This window comes from Paramisgurnus dabryanus, chromosome 23, assembly GCF_030506205.2.
Source record: "Paramisgurnus dabryanus chromosome 23, PD_genome_1.1, whole genome shotgun sequence".
Taxonomy (NCBI): domain Eukaryota; kingdom Metazoa; phylum Chordata; class Actinopteri; order Cypriniformes; family Cobitidae; genus Paramisgurnus; species Paramisgurnus dabryanus.
In genome coordinates, this window is record NC_133359.1 from 17,424,608 (window position 1) to 17,448,059 (window position 23,452).

General features: G+C 39.0%; 2 protein-coding genes across 2 annotated transcripts in view; one reads left to right on the top strand and one right to left on the bottom strand.

Annotated features, from left to right (window-relative positions):
• Positions 1-8,834, bottom strand: part of ap3s2 (adaptor related protein complex 3 subunit sigma 2) — a 46,000-nt gene extending 37,166 nt beyond the window's left edge. Inside the window, exon 1 of the mRNA XM_073813385.1 lies at positions 8,825-8,834. The gene's annotated coding sequence lies outside the window, so the exon portion shown is untranslated. The remainder of the gene's footprint in view (positions 1-8,824) is intronic.
• The window catches only part of lrp5 (low density lipoprotein receptor-related protein 5), a 69,456-nt gene that overhangs the window by 16,343 nt on the left and 29,661 nt on the right, over positions 1-23,452 (top strand). Inside the window, exons 4-8 of the mRNA XM_065291563.2 lie at positions 1,910-2,107; positions 5,989-6,185; positions 8,814-8,945; positions 12,201-12,597; positions 12,672-12,843. Coding sequence (XP_065147635.1) covers positions 1,910-2,107; positions 5,989-6,185; positions 8,814-8,945; positions 12,201-12,597; positions 12,672-12,843 — 1,096 coding nt within the window. The remainder of the gene's footprint in view (positions 1-1,909; positions 2,108-5,988; positions 6,186-8,813; positions 8,946-12,200; positions 12,598-12,671; positions 12,844-23,452) is intronic.

Sequence of the window (23,452 nt, forward strand, 5' to 3'; positions counted from 1 at the left end):
CGTCTTCACATTCCCATCAAACAGCGTATACAACACATATCTATCACGGACAATTGCATCCTCATGCCAAAAGTTTTTTATTTGCATGCGTCTTAAAGTTTTGAGCGTTTAAACTTTTATTTTCCTCACAGCTGCTTGTCTGCGTTCAGCCGCCGCCCACACACACAGAAGCCTGTCATCAGTGCACGTGAACAGAGCGATCTCTCTCTCACGTCTTAAAGCTGCAGTAACCTAATTTATCTCTCAATAAAATCACTCTCTGCTCTTGACTAAAGAATTTTTATACTGCATACGAATGCGTGTATATTTAATTAATACAGTAAAGTCTGTGAAGTGTTTTATTTTCAGTACTTTTAGGAGACATAAGCCTTTTTAAAGCCATATTAAATTTCTCTTTGCAGAATAAATATTTGTTGTGCTTATTTATTTGAGTCTCTATTAAAACAATAATATACCTAATTACTGCAAGTAATATAACAAAGGCAACATCCGTGGTATTATTTTATTTAGAAAGATTGTAACAGTTAGTCATCAAAGAGCTTGCATATCAGCTTTTAAAAAAAAATCGGAATCGGTATCGGCCGATCACAAAGATTACAAATCGGTGATCGGTATCGGCTGCAAAAATCCTGATCGGAGCATCCCTAGTATTGATGTCTGTTAACTATTTAACTAGGCCCACAACCGGCTAGTTGGTCAGTATGTGGATCGACGCATCAATTACTTTTCTAACGATATGATGCATCAATGGCACACATAAAATATCCATATGAGGTACCTTTATTTTGACACTCAGCATCCTCATTCCTTGACGTAACGTCCATCTACGCATTTCCGTCCATCTACGCATTTTCGTCCATCTACGCATTTTCGTTTATTTTCTTGTGCTAGACGTGTCAGCAAGTAAATGCAATGCAGCAACAAAGCAGTTGTAGCAGTGAAACCACAGCGAAAGAGGCAGAAAGACAATGTGAATGCTATCGGACGCAAATCGTGGGTTTTAATTTTTATTTTATTTTTTTAAAGAATTAAACGTTTATATATTGTGGAAGCATTTGTGAGTTGCTTAACTAGGCTTGTTTGATGGATCGGCAAACATCGCATCGCTGACGTAAATAATCGATACTGTACGATATCGCAATGAACTGTCCGATTTACACCCCATTGATCAGCAAGGTTATTTTTTAGTAAATTTAATTTACTAAATTTAATTTACATTTTTTTTAGATTTTGTTTCTTTTTGCTACAGTGCTATTAAGGGAAAGTAAGCGTAATTTTTTTTAAATATTCCAAAAAGTTAGCGACACACATTCTCGTTTTGGCCTATGCTTATTAGGACTATGATAGTTTTGTTTAATGTGGAGTAGTAGTTGTTTAGCTTTTAATTTGGTTGAAAAAAAAATTCAGACTAATTGGAAAGCTAGTTGAAACCTTTTGAAAACTATTACTTATTTTTTATATTTAACATGAATTATTAGGTTAGCATAGCTAACATTTCTTGAAAACGTAAACAAAAGTTGCTTAATTTGGCCGGTATGACTTTGAGGAAGTTGTTTTTGTGCGTGACAAGATTAGTTACTTGGGTTTAAGTGCTTTGTTATGCTTGTCTCACATCAACTGTTTCAAGCAAGACAGGCTCTGGAAAATGTAGCTCCTATTTAGCTTGGTTTAAAAAAAAAAACACTTTTCTTTGTTTAGTCTGTTTCCAAATCTATCTTGTTGAATCTTGAGTGCCTTCTGGTCAATATTTAAACCCTTGCGAGCTCTATATTACACCGTGAATGATTGTTTTTGACTCTGTTATTGTTTGCATGCTGTACTTCTTGAAAAGTCTAGATTCAAACAGCGTGCCTTGTTTCCACTGAGCAAATGAAAACCAGCTTGACCCATACCTTGCTTACTTTCTCAGGTACATGTATTGGACGGACTGGGGGGAGGAGCCAAGAATAGAGAAGGCGGGCATGGATGGCACCAGTCGACAAATCATCGTGCAGAAGGAAATATTCTGGCCCAATGGATTGACCATCGACCTCGAAGAGCAGAAACTTTACTGGGCCGATGCCAAGCTCAGCTTCATTCACAGGGCCAATTTGGACGGAACCGGACGGTTAGTATTTACATTTTTAACATTCTCGTCTCGACTGTTTATTTTCTCGTATTATGTTCAGATTGAGGTTGAATAGTATGGTTTTGTGGCCCTATTCAAACAGTCGATATTCGGTCATCTGCATTGCAAACATTCCCCGTACGGAGTCAGCACGCAACCCCCATCCGACTTCCTCTCGTTCTAAACTTGAGGTGACCTCCGCGCCATTTACCGCCGTAACCTGATCCCCCCGACATTAAGGTTGTGATTCGGACACCCGAGCCAAAGATTTACAAATGCTTTGTGTATGTAGGGTTTCATAGGAGCTTCAATAAAGAATGGCATGTCCAAACCATGAGATTGGCATTGCTTGGCGATTTGTGGGATTGGCGAATAGTCTAACCAGACCTGGAGACCAGGAAAAGTCTGTGCTAATAGATAAACTATTAAAGTGAAAAATGGTGCAAGAGGTTGCAAAATGTTAGTCGTCTGTGTCTCATATTGGCATGCAGTCTTGTGCATTGACTTGGACTAAGTTTTTAATGAGTTCAGCTTGGCCCACTTTAAAAACGAATGCATTGCAACTGGCAAGAAAGCCAATATAGGGCAATGGCAACCAAATCTCCCACAAATGATGTGGACAAATTGCTGGTGCTTAATTTAATTAGTGGTTCACTATTCCTCATGCTTTTCATTTTAAACCCCAAGTATTAAACTTCAACTTCTCTCCAAATTTAAAGTTTGAAGATGTTCCCATTTTGTTTGTACTATTTGTATGATAGATCAAATCATGCAGCTTGTTAACAACAGATCTCCAGTTATTTTTCTGATTGGATAGCCGTCCTTAGCAGTAAAATAAAATCTCATACACTGAAGGAGAAACGTGTGCTATATAAAGAGACCAGAATATCTTATAGGCCGTCCACACAGAGATATGTTTAGCTTTATATGTAAACATTTTTGGTATCATACCTGCCTTTCGTCCAGATCAGGGGTGTCAAACTCATTTTAGGTTAAAGGCCGAAATAATGTCACCGTGTAAGGTCCGGAATTCTTTTTTTTTTTTACTTTATAGTGTACTGATAATTTTGTTAATATTAACTAAACAAACTACAAATTAATAAGCAAGAAAACTAGAAAAAACTAAATTTCATAAGTATAATAAAAAATACACATATTTACATCTGTAAAAACCTACTGGTCTTGGGTTGAAAAGCCTTAATTTATCTTCCTCTGTATTGAACCTTAACACAATTATACCTAATACATATTGCCAAGTAATGCCATAAACATTCATAAATCAATTCACTTTTCTTTGGAATATATTTGTAATAAGAACAGTCATTTAGTAAAAAAAGCTAGATTGCATTTGTAAAGCATTACAGTAGGCCAGTGGTTTTCAAACTGGGGGCCGAGAGATGGTGTCGGGGGGGCCCAATTTTATGACATTTTATAAAATACATTAATTCATCATGAATTCTGTGTAATTAAACCTAAAAAAATAAGGCTACTAACCAACAGCACTACTTCGTATAATTTAATGTTTTGTTTTATTAAAATGGGCGTAAAGGAATGCACCGTACACAAGGGGAGCCACACGCTGAAAAAGTTTGAGAACCACTGCAGTAGGCTACCTAATAGTCTACAGTTTGAAGTTATAAAACACAGGCATTATGATTTTAAATCGTGGTTCCTTACATTTCTTCGACGGATCAACATGACCAGTTTTGGGGCAGTTGCTGCTTGCTACTCTCATTTCTAAACATCTGTGTGCCACTACAATAAACAGAAACCATGCTGTTTGTCGCGTGTCACCATCGCGGCTTGTTAAAAAACTGATTCATAGGCGTTTCATACACAGTACGTGGCAAATGTCATGCGATGGTTGCTTTTCTCGGCGCCTGCCGCTAAGATAGCGCTGCTTGCAGAAATGGCAGGATTTTGGGGTTCACGAGCATTGCCTGCAGACCGCCTATGCTCCGCCTGTAAAACTGTCTGCATTTTGCCGCTTTCCTCAAATCTTCTATTGAAATTGAACTAGACACTCGCGACTGCCGCGTCCCGCCTGATAGGTTTTTTTAAAATATGTAAGCTTAAAGGCTCTCTAAGCGAATCTATGCGACGTCAACTTGTTGTTGATATTTGAACTGTTTTCAAACAAACAGAGCGTAGCTAACTCCTCCCCCTCCCCCTTCCCAGCTTTCATGAACGCGACCAACCCCCACCCCCAAATCCTTCTTGTCGTTTATTGGCTGTAACACTTTGTTTTGTTTCGTGGTGCAGGTTTGGCCACTGTGTGTATATTGAAGTTTGTAGAGCCTGGGCTTTTTTTACAATTTGATCAGCGGTCAGGTAGCAGCAGATAGTGAGGAGATGTTTGCTGAATGTAACAAAAAATGTTTATGGTCTAAAACGCGTGAATTCGCTTAGAGCACCTTTAATATTTAATAATACTGTATCATCATGCGCGCCGGATTGGACACTTTTTGTGGGTTGCGTTTGGCCTGTGGGCTGTATGTTTGACACCCTTGGATCTGACATTCTCCTAAATTGGATAAATCTGAGCACGGACCCTTGCAGATTTGTCTATACAGCCCTATATATTTTGTCATATGATGATGATATCATCACCCCACATCTTGACACTAGTCAGACACCGCTATGCCACCTAACCGCGTCACGTGGTTTCGTGTGTACGGAGATATTTCATGATGATGTTGTTTTTACAAAAACATTTTAGAAAAAATCGGATGGGGAAAGCTCTGGCTTCGTGTGGATGTGGCCATAGTGACTTCCAGAAGAGTTCCTGTTTATTTTCAAGAAATGATTAGCTTTACTTTTTTTACCCACGTTGTATAACCTGAAAACCAATGATAGACTACAGGGGTTTTCGCAATCGTTTATTTTGCTTCAGAAAAGAGGAATTGCGTTTCTCGTGATTAAGTGGTGCGTGTGATTTATTCCGGTCTCGTAATGAAGCTCGTGGCATCAAGCCATTTAAGGTTCCTCTGTCCTTTCGCAAAAATTGGCCGAAGAACAAACGCTTTCTGTCTGTTCACTGTCGCCCTAATGTAAATTTGTAAGCGCTTCGCATCAAACGTTTACGCTTGGCCGTTTTTAAAATAATAAAAGCCTGGCTCTTGCGACACCTTTGTTTAATGGCTGTTTTCGTTTGCCGCCTTCAAAGCCCCAGACGTTACCAAGAGTATGTCAAAAGCTGTGAAAAGTCTGTTTGTAATTACGTTTCGAGAACGCTGACCCCCTGTTCTGTAGCTCGTCACACGCTATTAAAGATCGAGGGGTGAACAACATGTTAACTGTAACTCCTCAAACACGCTCATGCGCACCCCCACCGCCACCTACCCAGGAAAATTTATCCCCTCTCATCCCACTATAGCTCGGTGATTGATGAGCGCTCCTTTTCTGAATAGTGCTGAATTAGGGTTCTGCGGCCGGCATGGCTTTGATCCACTTACATTTATTTATGTCCGCTGTCGGCCTGGTGCATGACTAGGCCGTTGTTTCGACCAGACAACCTCGATGTGCTTGCCTCAAATGGACTCCCGCTTTTCGAGGGAACTTCACTTAATAAGGGCAGATGTACCGGGGTCAACTCCCTGCTAACAGCCGAAACAGATGCGGTTTACAGGTTGATGACAGCCTGATTTGTTTAATTCCCCCCTAAACCCCCCGGAAAGAAGTCGTGAAGGCTTTCATGGCGGTTAGTCGGTTTTGCACGATCTCCAGATTTCCCGAAGGCATGTTGTTCGGTTTTAAATTTACTTTCTGCGTAGTGCTTGTAGGTTTTTAAAAGATGTCTGCTTCCAAAAAGGTGGTTCGCATTGCCTTTATGTGGACACTTGATACTTATGTGTTTATATTTACTTGTGTGTACAAAACAGGGAGCCTGTCGTTCAGGGATCTCTCACTCACCCGTTCGCCCTCACGCTGTACAACGAAACGCTGTACTGGACCGACTGGCAGACGCGCTCCATCCACGCCTGCAACAAACACACTGGAGAGAAGCGGCGAGAAATTCTTAATGGGATTTACGCGCCGATGGACATCCAGGTGCTCGGATCAGAGCGACAGCCCAACAGTAAGTCCCTTACAAACACAACACTGATCCTGCTGGTATAAACCAAACTTGGTTTTTGGAGAAAATTCACCTTTGCAGATTTCCACAGATCATTCTTTAGGGAATAGGGCTATCCCAGTCCCATGTTTGAGCTGCCTTATTTAAAAACACCTTATAGTGAATTATCTTAACATATATCAGTGTCATTGTTTTGGCACACCACTATTGTTTTTTTGTAAGGTTTGTGGAATCCTGGATTAATCTAAACCCTTTCTGAAAAAGCACCCCTAGGTGTTTAGCAAATATTCAGCTAGCTAAGTGTAACGTATTGAGATTAATTTAACAAATATTGCCTTGTTGTTTAAAACACTTTACTCAAATTTCTACACACTGAATAATGTCTAAACCCAAGTGGTTTGTTATTTAAAGTTTTTAAAGGAACAAAAAACAAAGCTTTCGTTCAAAACCGTGCTCGGATAATTAAGTTACTTTCGGGAATCGACGTGCAGTCCATTGCAATCCTTCACATTCCCCGTTTAATTTTTTAGGCTCTGATTTCAGTGCGTACTGTAATGTGTCTTTGTAAAAGTTTGGACCTTTTGTCCCATGTGGCAATCTAGAGAGAGCGGGTCTCTGGGAACGAAATTTTTCAAGTGTCCGGCATTCCACTCTGAGCAAATAAACATAGCTCCTCACTAGAGACGGGGAACAGTCCCAGCTTGAAGCAACCCCCACCTTAATCTGTGGGGGTGTGGATTACTCCGAAACATTTAACGGCCTGCAAACACAACTAGGTAAGTGTTTGTTATGATAAAGCTAAGATAATAAAGAACAAAAACACTTGGAAATTGGAAGATCTAAAGGATTTGAAAGGACCATCAACATTTGCACTGCAAAAATATTTTCCTTTATTAGTGTTTTTCTTATATTGTAGTAAAAAGATCATTATTAACATAGTTAAAATGTTGTATACTGTACAGTGTATAAAGGTTTAAAAGGGTTCTTTGCAACAAGGCAATGTAAGAACTATTTTAGGGTCCTAAAGGTCATTTATGTTATAAAAGACACTTTTTAATAGTTTTTTTAGTCTGACAAACTTTTCCACTGCAAAGAACCTTAAGTAATAAAAAAGTAAGTATCATACGATGAAAACACATTCTCTGTCTGTTACTGAAATCTAGTTCTTATAGTTAATAAAGTTTTAAATATTAAAATTTTTTTATCAAATCACATTAATCATCCTTTAGAAGGCCTTTATTAACCCCCTGAAGCCGTGTGGATTACTTTCAAAAGAGGAATTTTTGGGGCTTTAAATCAGAAGCACCATTTACTACCATTATAAAGCTTGGAACAGGCGGGACATTTTCTAAAACAATTCAGATGGTGTTCATCTGGAAAAAAAAGATAATCATATACATCGAGAATGGTTTGAGAGAGAGAGCAAATCATGAGATAATTTTCATTTTTGGAACAACTATCCCTTTAAGGAACATTTTTTAAGAGTGGAATTGAATATATTTAAAGGAAAACACCACCGTTTTTCAATATTTTACTATGTTCTTACCTCAGCTTGGACAAATTAATACATACCTATCTTTTTTCAATGCGTGCACTTTTAATCTTAGTACAGAGTTTCTTGAATGTGTTAGCATTTAGCCTAGCCCCATTCATTCCTATGGCTCCAAAACAAAGTTTTATTTTGTGCCATCATACTTACTCGTGTAACTACTCATGTAACAGTCATTGAATAGGGAAAACATGGAAGTGTTTGGTGGCTTCTAAATTCATCCCTGTTTGGAGCCATAGGAATGAATGGGGCTAGGCTAAATGCTAACATTGAGGTAAAACATAGTAAAATATTGAAAAAAGGTGATGTTTTTCTTTTAAAATGTAAATTTTTTTCTTTTGTTAGCTTCTGGGATTACCAAAACAGATTACCAAGAAGAAAAACTTAACTAGATATATGTTCTATTCTTATAGTATATTTATCTTTACGGATATTTAGACCTTCTTGCTAGAAGCACATAGTCAAGTTTTCATAGTCAATCACTGCGTTTTTTTACTTCATCTTCAAAAAATGCCTGTATTCTTTGAGTTTCCTTGCGTGTCCTTGGACAATGTGTTGAGCAGACGTCGCATCTGCAAGCCGACCATATGGCTGGATAACAAATGCTGGGTCAGGGGCGTATGTGTTGTTTCCCTAAGCGTACAGATGCGTCTCGAGCGGAGACGGACCTGGCGGAAATGGAAAAACCTGTTACAGGAAATAGATTGTTTTGTCGTCACCTACTATTGTTCAGAGATTGCTGTTTTGCTGTTGCTTTCCTTAAATCTGTCGTCTCAGGTGAAAAGATCCCGACCTTAAAGGGACAAATAACATGTTACGCAAGCACAATCTCAAATGGGGATTTCCAAAAATAATGCTCAAGCCATGCTTTTTTATGTACCAGACGTGTATTCACAATGGCATTCAGTTCTGTGGATCATTAAACGCCATAAACTGATGAACTGCGTCAAAATGGGATGAGTATGTAGTGAAACGTTCACAAACCCTTGTTTTTTCTGGTCATAATTTAACCGAGAGGTCACGCAGTAATGTGCGAACCGTCAGTTTAATTGCTTTCCTTCTTATCTTTCATTGCTCCACAGTTCAAACTCCATGTAGCGAAGGAAACGGAGGCTGTTCCCATCTGTGTCTCCTCTCTCCCGTGCCGCCCTTCTACAGCTGTGCCTGTCCAACAGGAGTTAAACTGAAAGAGGACGGGAAGACCTGCAGACCAGGTGACTGCTAGAACCAACAATTTAACACCTTACATGAGGAAAACAGATGTTGTTTCATTTTCTATGAAATCTATTAAGAGGAATATACAGGAAGAGGAGTATAAGGTTTTAGGCATACAATTAGATTTTTATTAACTGTGGCTATTTATGAGCTGGTTTTGGCATCCTCTCCCACGCAGAAGACCAAAACGGTGTTTGACAGATTTAACAACTTAGCCATGAATCACTCTCTTCCGATTTAATCAACAGGAATTATAAACTTCTTCCCTGATATCTGACACATTCCCTCCTCTTCATTTATTTTTACATTTGGGTGAGGTGGTTGACTTGATTTGGGAAGTGGTTTACTGTGTCAAGGTTACTTTTGTCTACTTTTGGATTGTGTATAGTTCAGGTATTTAGACCTATTTGTTTGTATTAGCCTGGGGTCTATGTACATTCCCGAATTGTTCTGCATTGACCCTTTGCTTGTATAGTGTTGAGTAGTGTAGCGAGGTTCTTGGAAAAGTTAGGGTAATTTACTAAACCTTTAAGGTCCTGGTTAACTTCACTTGTTATTTGCGCACAGTCAAATGCACAGCCTTGCAAAGCATAGTTCATTTGACTCATACACGTGTGCGACGTTCAATGCACGCGCATTAGGGATGTTAACAATTAATCGATCTTCGATTAAATGATCATCGAATATGGGAAATTGCATAATTTGACATCCCTAATGTGCATTGTGACTTATACCTTTCGTGACCTATATACTCCTGTACACACATGCGCAACCTACGCATACACTGTGCGCAAGGTTACAAAAATTTGTTGGTGCGCGTACAGTCTGCGCGCACTCTTCTGATGAGAAAAATTGCATCACGTCCACTGTATGTATGTAAAAAAAATTGACCATACTTCAGCCTAAAAAACACTTTAGTTTTGACTAGTTGCTTATTAGCTTGCATATAGCCTGTTTATTAGTATAAAGGATAAAAACGGTTTCATCAGACGCACATGCAGTGACATGATATGCGTCAGGTCCGAACTATACTTCCGGTTTCAGGTTTTTTTTAATGGTCTGACTAGTTGCTAAACTGAACTCTTAAACAAATACCTTGTGGAAAATAACCAATGTTTTGGTTTCCCAGGTTATCTACGTGTTGTTTATTTTGCTTGTTAAATAAATAAACTACGTTTAGTGCTTTGATTTTATTTATTTTTAGCAAGCGTTTACCGGAAGTTACTTGTTGACCATGAAAGCCGCCTTGTTTATGTTGTTACTGCTGAGACAGTCTATATGGATGCCTTAATCCAATCTCATAATTAACCCTAACCACTACAACAACCACTTTATTACACATTAGTTAGCCATAAATTAGGAGTTTATTGAGGCAGATGTCATAGTTGATAATCAAAATTTGTTCTCCATACTGAATGTATTCCGGAAAATGTTCTTCTTTATATAATATAATATAAATATATAATATATTAAATGAAAGAACAGAAAATAAGAAACGTTTCATCCTACCCTTATTTGTTCTTTTTATCATCTCTCAATAATGGGAGGTTTCTTCAAAATTTTGAGCAAAAAGCTGAGATAATTGCATATGTGTGAAGCGCTTTTGATAGAGATCCGATTCAGAGCGATGATCAAAACATACACAGAGTTCTTACTGTTTGCCCTAAGGGTTTGCTTCCAGGGTTTATAAGTTGGGTTGGATAATAGCGGAAATATGGATTGGCAGGGAAGCGTTTTCTATTAATTGACGAGTTAACTTGTCAATGGCGGAGAAAGAGAATGGCTTGCATGTTAAAAACATAACAAAAATTAATAAGAAAGTTTTAGTATGTGGGTGTCGGCATTAATGTAGTAACCATTATTGTTATATTTAAATTATTGTTATAGGAATTAACACGCTTAGGATCAAATTTAATTAGTGTGTAATCTCAAAAAAAAGACACAGACTTTTCCAAAGATTTTTTTCTTTCACAAAAGCCATTTAAATCCATTAGACCAATTAAAAATGAATGCGTTGTTTGTTTTATTGCAATCTAGTTTACATAAATCATTAAGCTTTTCCCTCATCTCTCATCTACTTGAGAACCAAATTGTATCTGTGCTCCCAGCGAAAACGACACACTGCTACTTCTATTACCAAAAAATACATTCGCCCCTTCCCAAGCTGCCTTTCTACTTGAATTTAAAACTCCTTCAAATTTAAAGCAATGTATTCCCAGGCCAGGAAACAATGAGATGCATTCTTTCAACTCTCATTCCAGTGGTGCTGGTGAAACACAGAGGCCGTCCAGCGTTGCATTAGTGGAAGAGAGGAGAGGTCGTCTGGCCAGATGAAACGTGTAGCGGATTCCGAGTCTGACCACAGGATTAAGCAACCCGTCCGAAAAAGTTAACAACCAGTCACAGCAATGAAACAATACCCAATTGTATCAGCCTTTGATTAGCGGCGAGACGAGGGAAGGGGAAAATTTTGTCAGGCAGGGGAGGATTAACATGAGAAAACGTACCCACACCTCTTGTTTGTTTAGCTTGGGTGGCTAAATTGAAGGCATTTGTTTTGGTTTGTCAGGCATCCGCTCACTTTAATGAAATGAGAGGCTGAACGGGGGACAAATTAAAACCGAAAGGAGCGAAAATGAAAAAACGAGAAACCTTAGAGGAGGCGTTTTCTCTCGTCCTTTTTTGTTGTCAGCGCTGATGGATGTCGCTACTTATTGAGTGCCGCGAACCGCAGCTGGTGTTGTGGGTACTGGAGCGTGGTCTGTTACAAAGGGAGATTAAATGAGGACATGGTTGGACCTAATTGCTTAAACAGATTGGTTTTGGACAGATTCTACAGTTGGTATTTAAACCTGATGTGCAGGTTTTGTATTGAAGCAATGTGATCTTGCTATACACCATCTGCAAGAACAACGCTAATTGCTACTGTCAGTTTTTCAAAGTTCAATTGCTTCCCAGGCTCAGCCACAGCGTTAATATAAACTATTTATAAAATGTCAGTGTTAACCAGATGACTAGATAGACAAATCCGAATTAGAACAGACAGTTTCGCTCACAACATTGGTGGAACGGTATCTGTGTCTCATTTGTTAGCATTGCAGAGATTATGGGTTTGATCTTAGGAAACAATCGCACATGCTGATAAAATGAACCTGTACGCGTGGTTAAAACTATTCTGTACCCCTCTTGTATGCTTAAAAATGAGACTATACTTCTAAGCCGTATAAAATTTGTAACTTTATTTTTGTTTTCAGGTGCTGAACAGGTGCTTCTACTGGCTCGTCGCACAGACCTCCGCCGGATCTCTTTGGACCTACCTGACTTCACGGATATAGTCCTTCAAGTTCGAGACATCCGCCATGCAATCGCCATTGACTACGACCCAGTGGAGGGCTACGTCTACTGGACAGACGATGAGGTCAGAGCCATCCGTCGCTCTCGCATCGACGGCAGTGACGCTCAGACGCTAATCACCAACGAAGTCGTCCATCCCGACGGAATCGCGGTGGACTGGGTAGCGCGCAATCTTTACTGGACTGACACGGGCACCGATCGCATCGAGGTGACCAGACTCAACGGCACTTTTCGACGTATACTCATATCCGAGGACTTGGAGGAACCACGAGCCATCGCGTTGGATCCTGTGAACGGGTATGTGTTTTGTTTTAATGCCAGTTTTGACCTAAAGTCTTTATTATACTTTATACATGTTGCGTTTCGCACAGGTACATGTACTGGACTGACTGGGGGGAGATACCCAAAATCGAACGAGCCAACCTCGATGGTACAGAACGCGTGGTTCTGCTGAATACCTCACTTGGATGGCCCAATGGTTTAGCTATAGACAGCGCTGCAGGAAAACTCTACTGGGGAGATGCTAAAACAGACAAGATTGAGGTAAATAAAAGTTTTGCTTAAGGTTGGACTTGCAGGGTTGAAATATATAAAAGAGGGTTTGTTGTGTGATAAAAAAAAACACCACCATTTTTCAATATTTTACTATGTTCTTACCTCAACTTAGATGAATTAATACATACTTATCTTTTTCAATGCGTGCACTTCATCTTCGCACAGCGCGTTGTGAATGTGTTAGCATTTAGCCTAGCCCCATTCATTCCTTAGGATCCAAACAGGGATGAATTTAGAAGCCACCAAACACTTCCATATTTTCTCCATTTAAAGACTAATACATAGGTAGTAAGTATGGTGGCACAAAATAAAACGTGGAGATTTTTAAGGGCATAAAAATAAGAACAATATTGTATGGCGGAAGAGCACTTAGTTTGCAGCACTTCGACCTGGAGTGCAGTAATATTGACGGAAGTTTGAGCGAGAGGGGGAATAGCCAGGAGTAATGATGTTACTACGCTGTGGTCTTTATATAGGAAAAACATGGAAGTGTTTGGTGGCTTCTAAATTCATCCCTGTTTGGATCCTAAGAAATTGATGGGGCTAGGCTAAATGCTAACACATTCATGACGCGCTGTACAAAGATTAAGTGCACGCATTAAAAAAAGATAGGTATGTATTAATTTGTCTAAGTTGACTTAAGAACATAGTAAAATGTTGAAAAACTGTGGTGTTTTCCTTTAATATGGCGCCTTTGAGATTTAGTTCAAATTTGGTACAGATTTAAAGGGATAGTTCACCCAAAAATGAAATTTCTGCCATTAACTCAATCTTATGTTTTTTAATATATTTTTTAAGGAAGGTTTTTAACCAAACCGATCTAAAGCCCCATTAATTCCCATGGTTTTATTTTATCCTACTATGAAAGTCAATGGGGCTTTTGGTTACAAACATGCCTCAAATTATCTTCCTTTTTTGGGTGCACTATCCCTTGAATAGTCTGAGTATGTGGAGAAATAAGAGAAGCTGAGGTTTATCAAGCTATGGGTTTTATGTGCAACTTTCAGGAATCTGGTGACACCAGACATCCGGTCAATTCCAGCACTGTTTTCATTCACTGTCCCAACCATTGTGAAACATCGAGTGCTGTATATTTCCAAGGATTTCCTGTTTCGTATTTAGATTTTTTCTTCATTAACATTTAAACCCGACAGCAATCTTTTGATTTATTCTGTTGTCATTTCTTAATGTCTTCTTTTGCTTCGTTTGTGGCGCGGTTTCTGCGGTCGGGCGTCTTCGAGGTTTTTGCATTGTGTAATTAGTCAGCTACCTGTAGGTACAGGTCCCCGGGTGTCATAATACCAAGAAAGCCATTTTTCATTCAGTCTGTATAGTTGAAAGCTTGTCATGTAAACACAAAGGCAGCTAAGGAAACTTCCCCCTCTTATATTCTCTCTCCAGTTTGCTTTTCTTCTCACGCTGACTGTCGACAGCCTTTCCTAACATGTTTCTCTCAATATAAAAGAGGATCTTTATGCATGCTTATCTTTGTGAAAAATCCCAATGGTTTGTACAGTATAAAGATCCAGCGTGAAAGGCAGGTAAAGGTAGGAGATCCCAAACTGCACCTCTGTAAAGGGTAGCTTTTATTTATTAATGCACAGAACGCCTAGCGAGCCTACAGCTTTGGACTGCTTGCAGATGTTCATAGGCACCAAAGCTCTCTGGAAATGTCATCACAACTAACCTGTTTATAACCTGGGGTTTATTCAGCCTGCCCGGTTCACCTCTTTGGTGGTTTAAGAGAAGGCCAGTGGGTGACAGTCGAGTACGGACGATTTTAAATCTCAGCGAGTCTCTGTTTGCGTGCACCTTGCTTTACAGTCTCTTTGAGATGCAGAGGTGAATATCTGTGGGCGTTAAAGGAAAAAGTGAGGTGCTGTTTTCCTGTGTTAATGCCAGGCTGAATGAGTTGAGGATTAGGAGTCTCCTGCTGACAGGTCGAGCTCTGTTAAAAGCCAGGCGTTCATTGAAGTCCACGTGCAGCGTCCTTTTGGAAGTCATGGAGGTTGTGTCTTTACATCTTTACTTCCTATGGGAAAAAATTGATTTCACCTCAGGCGAATCTTTGAGGAAGCAAGTCCGAGTCTAGACCGAGTCCTTTGGGAGTCGAGACCAAGACCATAAAAACATGTCAGTTTTCATATTCATGATTTAATATCACCCCAGTTAATAATCAACAGTTAGGCCTACAGACTAAGCTAGATTGGGAATTGTCTTAACGTCTTAATATGGACTATGCTTTTACTATCATTAATAAATCCATACCACATGCATCATCTTCTGCCTATTTTTCTAGAGATAAATAAACGGCTCTGATGGCGGTATCTTTGAATTGCACCTTGCATTTTATTATTATTGTTATGTGTTTTTTTACATTAACATAAAAAATGCGCTGGTCTCAAGGACTCTGTCTGAAATTACGAGTCCTTCTCCTCTCACTGTGGCCTGAGACAGAGTCAAGACCGAGTCTTTGAAGGAACGAGTCAGAGAAAGCAGAAATCGGTCTCTTTAACGTTCTAGGTGTCTCGTCCGCGCTGCTGCCAATGGAGGTCGACGTCGGCACCTGGCGGCCATCTTGTCACAGTCAGCTCATTCCCTCGTAACATTGTGTTTTAATCATGCATCTACTTTTTAAATAACCATAACTTGCTCATTTATCTACCGATTTTCAAAGTGTTTGGTTTGTTATAAACATCAGAGATGTACTTATGACACCGCATACTTATGAAACCTGTTCAAGCATCCAGAATTATAGCCACGTTAAAGGAAAACACAACCGTTTTTCAATATTTTACTATGTTCTTACCTCAACTTAGACGAATTAATACATACCTATCTTTTTTCAATGCGTGCACTTTTTATCTTTTTGTAGCGCCTCGTGAATGTGTTATCATTTAGCCTAGCCCCATTCATTCCTATGGCTCCAAACAGGGATGAATTTAGAAGCCACCAAACACTTCCATGTTTTCCCTATTTAATGAGTAGTTACACGAGTAAGTACGGTGGCTCAAAATAAAACTTGTTTGTAGCCATAGGAATGAATGGGGCTAGGCTAAATGCTAACACATTCAAGAAGCGCTGTACAAAAATTTAAAGTGCATGCAGCGAAAAAATATAAGTATGTATTAATTAATCTAAGTTGAGGTAAGAACATAGTAAAATATAAAAAAACGTGGGTGTTTTCCTTTAATGACGTAAAAATCCAAGCTATTTGTAAATCTGTCAAGATTTCGGCGCAATAAAAGTATTTGTTTTCGTGCAGATCACTCACCTTACATTAGGTACCACAGAGCCCGCCAGAAATCTAACCTTTAATATGTATATCTTTGAATAAACCCACAAGTGAATAAGAAGCTTGTTGTGTATGATTTGACCAGGTTAATAGATGGCGACTTCTGTTGCAGTTTGAGTTAAATCACTCATCAACTTCGCCGATATTTGTTCTTACCATTTCAAACGAAAATGTCTATAAAGAAATGCGGAGCAAATTTTTTTATTTATTTTTTTTATGGCGGGAAGGTTTCTAGTGGACCAATTAAAGTGCTTGTGGTCCACGTAAAACGGATGCATCGTTAAAGTTTTGGCTACTATAAATTACGCTTTACAGTAATCCAAAAATCGTCCGATATATCGGCCACTGCAATGTATCGGTCTATCACTACACGAAAACCAATGAGATTTGTCGATGGATGGATGTGCTGTTTGCCCTGTAAGTCATAAATGTTAACGTGAGAGAAGCTGACAGAAAAATCCGAGAAGCTCTATTTGTTCTCCATTTAATCTTATTTCTGTTTGTATTAAACAGTTAATGTCTCATTTGTAAATTCTCTTTCCAGTGAAAGGGGATTTGGGACACGCTCTCTCCCCCTCTTGTCCGACAAATAGCCCGGCTGAGGATAGGAAACCCTGTGGTCATATGTTCAGGCTCGACCCCCCGCCTACGCCAGCACAAAAACTGCACAGATTATAGGCGAAACCTCACGGAGGTCTTTCCCCACCCCACCCCTGCGCCAGATGCACTTTTGGGTGGCTGTGCCGCATTCCCCAAACTCTTTGCAGCTGACAAGGCCGTTCTGTTCTTCTTCTTTTCTCACAAGAGTTCTTCGGATTCACCTTAATGAAGGCAGAGGGCATTCTTTAGCCGGCCACTTACCCTCCCAATGAAAGCGAAGCCCTTGAAGTGCTAATCGCCTAGAATTTGGGCGCAGTCCGGCCATTAGTAATTTCTCATTAAAGATTTTCTCTTTATGCATGCTGATGCACCACGCTTACCTCATCTCAGCTGCCCTTTTTGTTTTGAAAAGGCTGGATGGACGCAGAACAGAAAGACATTTACATGTTACTGTTTGCCTTTTTTTACCCTACAGGTCCCCTTTTCAGAGATGGGTGGGTTTGAAAGAGGGCGGCTTTTTTTTTTTGAGCGGAGAACAACATTAAGTTTTAAATGAGGAGTTTTGAAAAGTGCCTTCTGGCATTTGGAATGCGGCTGCTTACTGCCTGAATGGTTATAAATAGAGGAATGGAGGCTTTGGGTCCTCCCCTCGCTCCCCCCATCTCCCCTCTCTGCCTCAATTTTGCCTTCTTGCTTTTTCACCCCTTGAACACAGGCAGTTATGCGCCTTTTCTTTTTCGCCCTCGTTCTTAAAGTAAAATTGGGTTTTGGACCATTGTTAATTTTTCATGTTTGGGAAAGGAAAGTGCTAGTTTATTTCGAACTGTTGGACCGGGTAGCAGTTTAACTTGGCTGGTTTTTGTGATTTTAACTTTTGCCTCTGGACTGAATGTTTTTGTAATGATGGTGGAAATGTCTCGGAGCGGTTATTATTGTTTTCCACCTTTTAAAATAATAGTTAAGTCTTATATTTTATCTTATGTTTAAACTTCTTTGAAAGCAGCCACTGTTTGGCTAGATCATATCTGCAGACTCAGGATCTGTACATGCTCTCAGCTTGGTGAAGTGCATTCTGGGATGCTTTTCAAACATAGATGTTTTTGTTGCAGAGTCCGGTGCAATTTGTCTATTAACCAAATACATTGTAAAAATTAAAAGCTGCTCCTCTTATTTAAAAAAACTTACTTCAATTGGTAACACCTAAAAAAATGTTTTATAAAAAATTTAAATTACTTTAATTTGTAACTAAAATATTTAGACATTTTCAACCTAATTTTTTTACTTAAAGTGAAAAAATGTAAGTTAATTTTTATTTTTAAGTTGATCCAAATTTTACTTTTTGCAGTATAGCACTATTTATTTGTTGATAAAAACTAATTTCAAGTATTTAAGCATATGCATTTTGATTTTAAAGATTGTTTATAAAATAATGTTTGCAAACTTTTGACTGGCAGTTTAAATCTTTATTCTACTATGGTATATTATTATTTTACTGTTTTATTTATAACATCACAAACATTCATCTGACTACACGTAAGAACATCCAGGGAGCTTTGAATTTGCGGTTAACCACCTGAAATGTCCTCACCTTCGCCATACGGAGTTCCAGCTGGCGTTTCAGGTTCGCTGCCCGTTCTCTTTAACTTGCAACTGAAAGATCGCAGTTTTGAACGTGTGCCAAGAACATCCTCTTTCATCTGGCGTCCTTGATTATTACCGCTCGCACGGGAAGGTTCTTCATGAAACAGTACGGGAATTGTGGGCTTTTTGGTTCCGTCTCTCTTTTCTCTTCAGTTTTTACCTCTTTTCCAAACAATCCAGCTCGCCCCCTTTTCCACCCCTCCCCTTTGAACCCTTTAGAAGTTGCCGCGGACCCCCTTAATTCACCCCCTCGGTGTAGAGATGCTTAAGATAACTCGCTTGACTGATGTGCCGTCCCTGGTGTAGAAAGTCCCCTGCTTTGTGGGGCAATTATGCAGATTCGGCTTTCACAGATCCTTTTGTGGCCCTGATTGGAAAGTGCCATGGTGCCCTCTGGGTTCCCATAAAGGCAAATATGTAGAACAGAGCGAAGCAGAACTTACACAAAACAGGAGGGCTCTTTTCGGGGGGGTGCTTCAAGCCGAGAACCAAGTGTTTTTGAGGGTCTCTGTTTGTATACTGGTTTGAAGAGGAAGTCATTGGTTGGTTTTCCAATACTTTAGAAATATTTGGAATGGGACTGATGTCCCGACTAGTTGATCAGTAAGGTTGGCTAGTTTGTTTGTATATTGTTGTTAGTTTACCGTACAGCATTTAAGCCTTTAAACAGTATGAACAGTCAAGTTGCACCTTCGCTAGGTTTTGTTGTTGTTTTGTAAACAAAGAAGTTGTGTTGTTGTTTGGTTTATAGATAAATTGTGCCGGAGTGAGAAACAAAAATGTTGGGCTGTCAAAAGATTAATCATGATTAGCGCGTTAATGCAATTAATCACGATTAATCTTTTGATTAATCTTTAATATATATTAAATATATAACAAATATACATAAATTAAAATTATTTTAAATTATTATGAATTACAATTACACAGAATACACACACAATTATAATATGCAAACTCAAACTTTTATTTTCAATTCGATTAATCGCGATTAATTTTTTGATAGCCCTAATTTTAAATGTCAAATGCTTTCAAAGACCTTTAGCCTTTGTCGGACTCGGTACCTTATACATTTAAATTAAATAAATAAAACTTTTTAATCTCTGCACTGTAAAAGAAAATACTGCAATGCTGCGTGCCATTTAATCAAAATTGGTTATGCAAGTCAGTGAAACCTACTATTTTAAGTTTTTAACTACTACATAGTTGACATAACTTAACAAATTAAGTTAAATAATTTCTTCTTATGTTGATCTGATTGTTTTTGTGTATTTCTCATAATAGTTGATGAATGGACCAATCAGCCATTTGTTTTCATTTCATCTGTTTGATGTTTTTCGTAAATGGCACGTCAAGTCTTAAAAGCGACGTTTTCCTTTTTATCCCGCTAGAAGTCTTAATGTTCTTCACGATAAAGCCATTGGACTACAATGAATCCTGAAGCGCGTTTTGATTTGCCTTCAGTATGGCAAACAGGATGACAATAAAAGCTTGAAAGAGCGCTTTTATCTATATGCGGAGCGATGCGAGGTGGGCCGGGCTCGTCTGCTGATGGATGCTGGCTAAAACATAAGTGTGAAGAGGATCAATACTGCTTTTCTTTAAAGTCCCCCCAAAGCACTGATCTAATGGCCTTGGCACATTGTGGCCGACGGGAGCCGTGAAACTTGATTTGCGCAGGGTTTTTTAAGCAGGGGAACTCTTTCTAAAACATTGGCCATGCTAATGATGGCTCCTTTGTCTATGAGTTAGCGGCACATCTAGGGCCCGTCAGAGCGAGGGCTGTTTTGATTTGGACGGTAATGCTGGAATAAGCTGTTTAGACGCTTCAGATTCAGCTCTGCGGTCTATTTGCATGGGGTTTGTACAGGTGATGGATGTTTCGCGTGGGTTTGAGAGACTTCCAGAAAACTTGCTTCCCAGGCAGGATGGCGGCCAGTAACTGTACCTTCTTAGGAAGGGAAAGGCCAACTTTTTGGACTTTTATTCTGAAACTGGAATAGAATAGAAATAAACAAACCTTATGAAACCTTGTGTTCGATTCCCAGAGAGCACACACTAATAAAATGTGTAATGTAATGTTTTATAATAAATCGTCAAATGCATAATGTATTTTAAGGTACATCTCGCATTGGGATGTCTAAGCTATAACTTTAGGGTCTAGTTTATTTGTTTATTTTCATTGTAGTTGAAGCTTGGACAAAAAAACGGGGAATATATGTAATGTAGAGCCGATGTCCGGTGCGTAGGTGAGTGGGATTTTCTTTTCCTAATAGACTTCTCCTGAATACAAAAGACTTGCAAATTTGTGGCTCTGTTAGGAGTCAGGTTTTTAAAGGTTTGGCCAAATCCAGCCAGTTGTAGTCCAAGACAAACAACCTTATAGTTAATTGCCTGGTAACAGTTTGTTGCTATTGCTGGCAGTTTCAATATGAGGTCTTAAATTTTGATGTTTTAGGCTCCAAGGATACAAGGTTTGACTTGAATTATAGGGGTGTAAAAGACACCTGACGTTCGTAACATTTTCCATCTCCTGTGGCCAGTACAGCAATTCTTTTCACTTGCGCACTTCAGCTAATTTTCTTTGGCAAAACAAATACCCTGACATGTAAGACATTAACAGGCGAGCTGAGCGTTTGTTACGGCAGAAAAGCTAGCGTGATAAATTGAGAGCTAATATGTTGAGTCTGTGTGCTTTAAACGAGGGGAAGTAAAACGCTGCATTACATTTAAAAGACCGTCAAGTCAAATTTTTTCAAAGTACAGCCATTAGCGTTTGTTTAGATTCAGATGTGGTTTTATAGTCATCTTGTTACTTTATCATTCCCATCTGCATCTCCTTTCAGACCTCTGCGCTGCTGTGCACTCATTGGAGATACAATCCGTGTTGAAAATCCAGGTTAAGCTGGTAGCTGAGATGTGGGGCATGGACATTTCTTATTTCGTCTAGACGTTAGAAAGTTTGAGATGGTCATTAGCCTGCTGTAGGCTTGTAGACCTTCATGGTCCAGCAGCAAACCAATATCCAGGTGGTCAAGCTTGTTTGGGTACATTGGAGTTGGTCAGCCAGTTAAAGAAGAACTTGGGTCAGTTGCAAAAACAGCTGCCATGTTCCAACATCTGCAAGTTTTCCTACAGGTTTTCCAATTTTCCTTCACTCACATCTGTCACTTACTTCAGTTTTAATTTTTGTCTCTCTCTCTACCCTTGTGACCTCTGGCACTCTCGCCAGGTCTTGTCCTTAACTCTGTTGTTGCCACTACAATCTGACAAATTTCCTCAGGGACGCGCATCATTGTCCCACATCTGTCACTTACTTAATTTTTACTTCTATCTCTCTCTCTCTCTCTCTCTGTGTGACCTTTGGCCCTCTCCACTTGGTCTCACTCGTGTCTCGTAATCGTTCCTGTCCCTTGACTCCGCTGTTGCCACCACAATCTTGACTAATTTCCTCAGGGACGCGCATCATCGTCCCACATCTGTCAGCGAGTGGGTGGTGAAGGGGGGCATCACCAGCTCTCCGCTCCTGTTGCAGACTTTTAACGTAACATAACAGCGGTTTCCCCAGGTTTTTTTTACAGAAGTGTTGCGGTAAGACACCACCAGCAGCTGTCAACTCATCTGCTTGAAATATATCCCATATGTACCTCAGAGAAAACACATTGTTTTTGAATTTACAGCCAGCTGAGATACAATTTCAGCATGTTGCTTTTTGGGCCAGTTAGTCAGACCTCTGGTTATCCAGGGCAATCAACAGTACAGATAATAACGGTAACATTGCTGAATCCGATAAGCTGGCTTTAATTTAAGCATTCTCACTAAGTGTTACTTCCTTAAGTAGTGCTGTAACACGGAGCCATTTGGTCTTTTCCCTAAAATTAAGATTCGTATTTGTTTATAATGGCAAAAGAATATGATGTGCATCATCGCAAGTACTGTGTGCACAGTAATAAGTTTCCGCTGCTTTATTGCTGTTATATAAACTTAAATGTAGCATTCAGGACAGTTAAGGTACGGTAAATTGACTGCTTTTCTCAAAACACTTTGACCTTCTCATCTTACCCTTCTTTGTCAAAACACAAGAGCTCCGTTCCTCAAGTCTGGGCGTGTGAGGTTTCTCCCAAAAAAAAGGGTTGGCTTTATGAAAGCATGCAAGATATCCACAGGATGTAAATGTGTTTATTTATGTCAGCCTGTTTATGAAAGAGTAAACAGGACACAGGGATTTTTTTACGAGGTTTGTCTATGTCTCTCCTTAAATCAAGAGATAGTGCCAAAATGCAAAACGTGACTAAATTTCGTCACAGCTATAACTATATAACTTATTTAAATTTAGCCATGTGGATTATTTACATTTCTTTAAATTATATAACTATAAAACTAGTATTGTCATGTAAACAAGTCCAATTTTTTATGATTAATTATTGAAAGTTGATAAAATACCATTAATCATGCTCCCATCATGCATCTTTCACATCCCTATGCAACAGACCTCATTGTAAGGCATTGGCTTATGTCCAGTTATATGGAAACAAACAATGCATTAACTATTTATTTCTAGGGCTGTTTGCTGTACTCATCTTACAAAATTATTGTAATTTCTCAACAAAAGTGGATAAAAGCAATAAATGACAATTTAACTCTTTCCTTGCCAGCATTTTCACAAACAATTTCACAAAATGCCTTCGAGGAAAATGTTCTTCTATAAATATATCAACATACAAATATATCAGACGAAAGAACAGACCATCTTCTTTCAAACAAACAAACAAAATGGGAAAAAAATGTTTCATCCTATATTCATTTGTTCTCTTAAATTTGGGTAGGTTTCTTAAAAAAAATATATATATATTTTGCTTTTTTGTAAAGGAAATTTGTTAGAGATCAGATTCAGAACGAAGGTCAAAACATACACAGAGTTTAAACTTTTGTTAAACTCGTCAGGAAGGCGTCATTGGCAGGGAAATGTTTTCTCTTTATTGACGCGATAACTCGTCAATGGCGGTGAAAGAGTTAATCGGATAAATTAAATAAGATAACAACATTCTTTTGTTGGCTGTG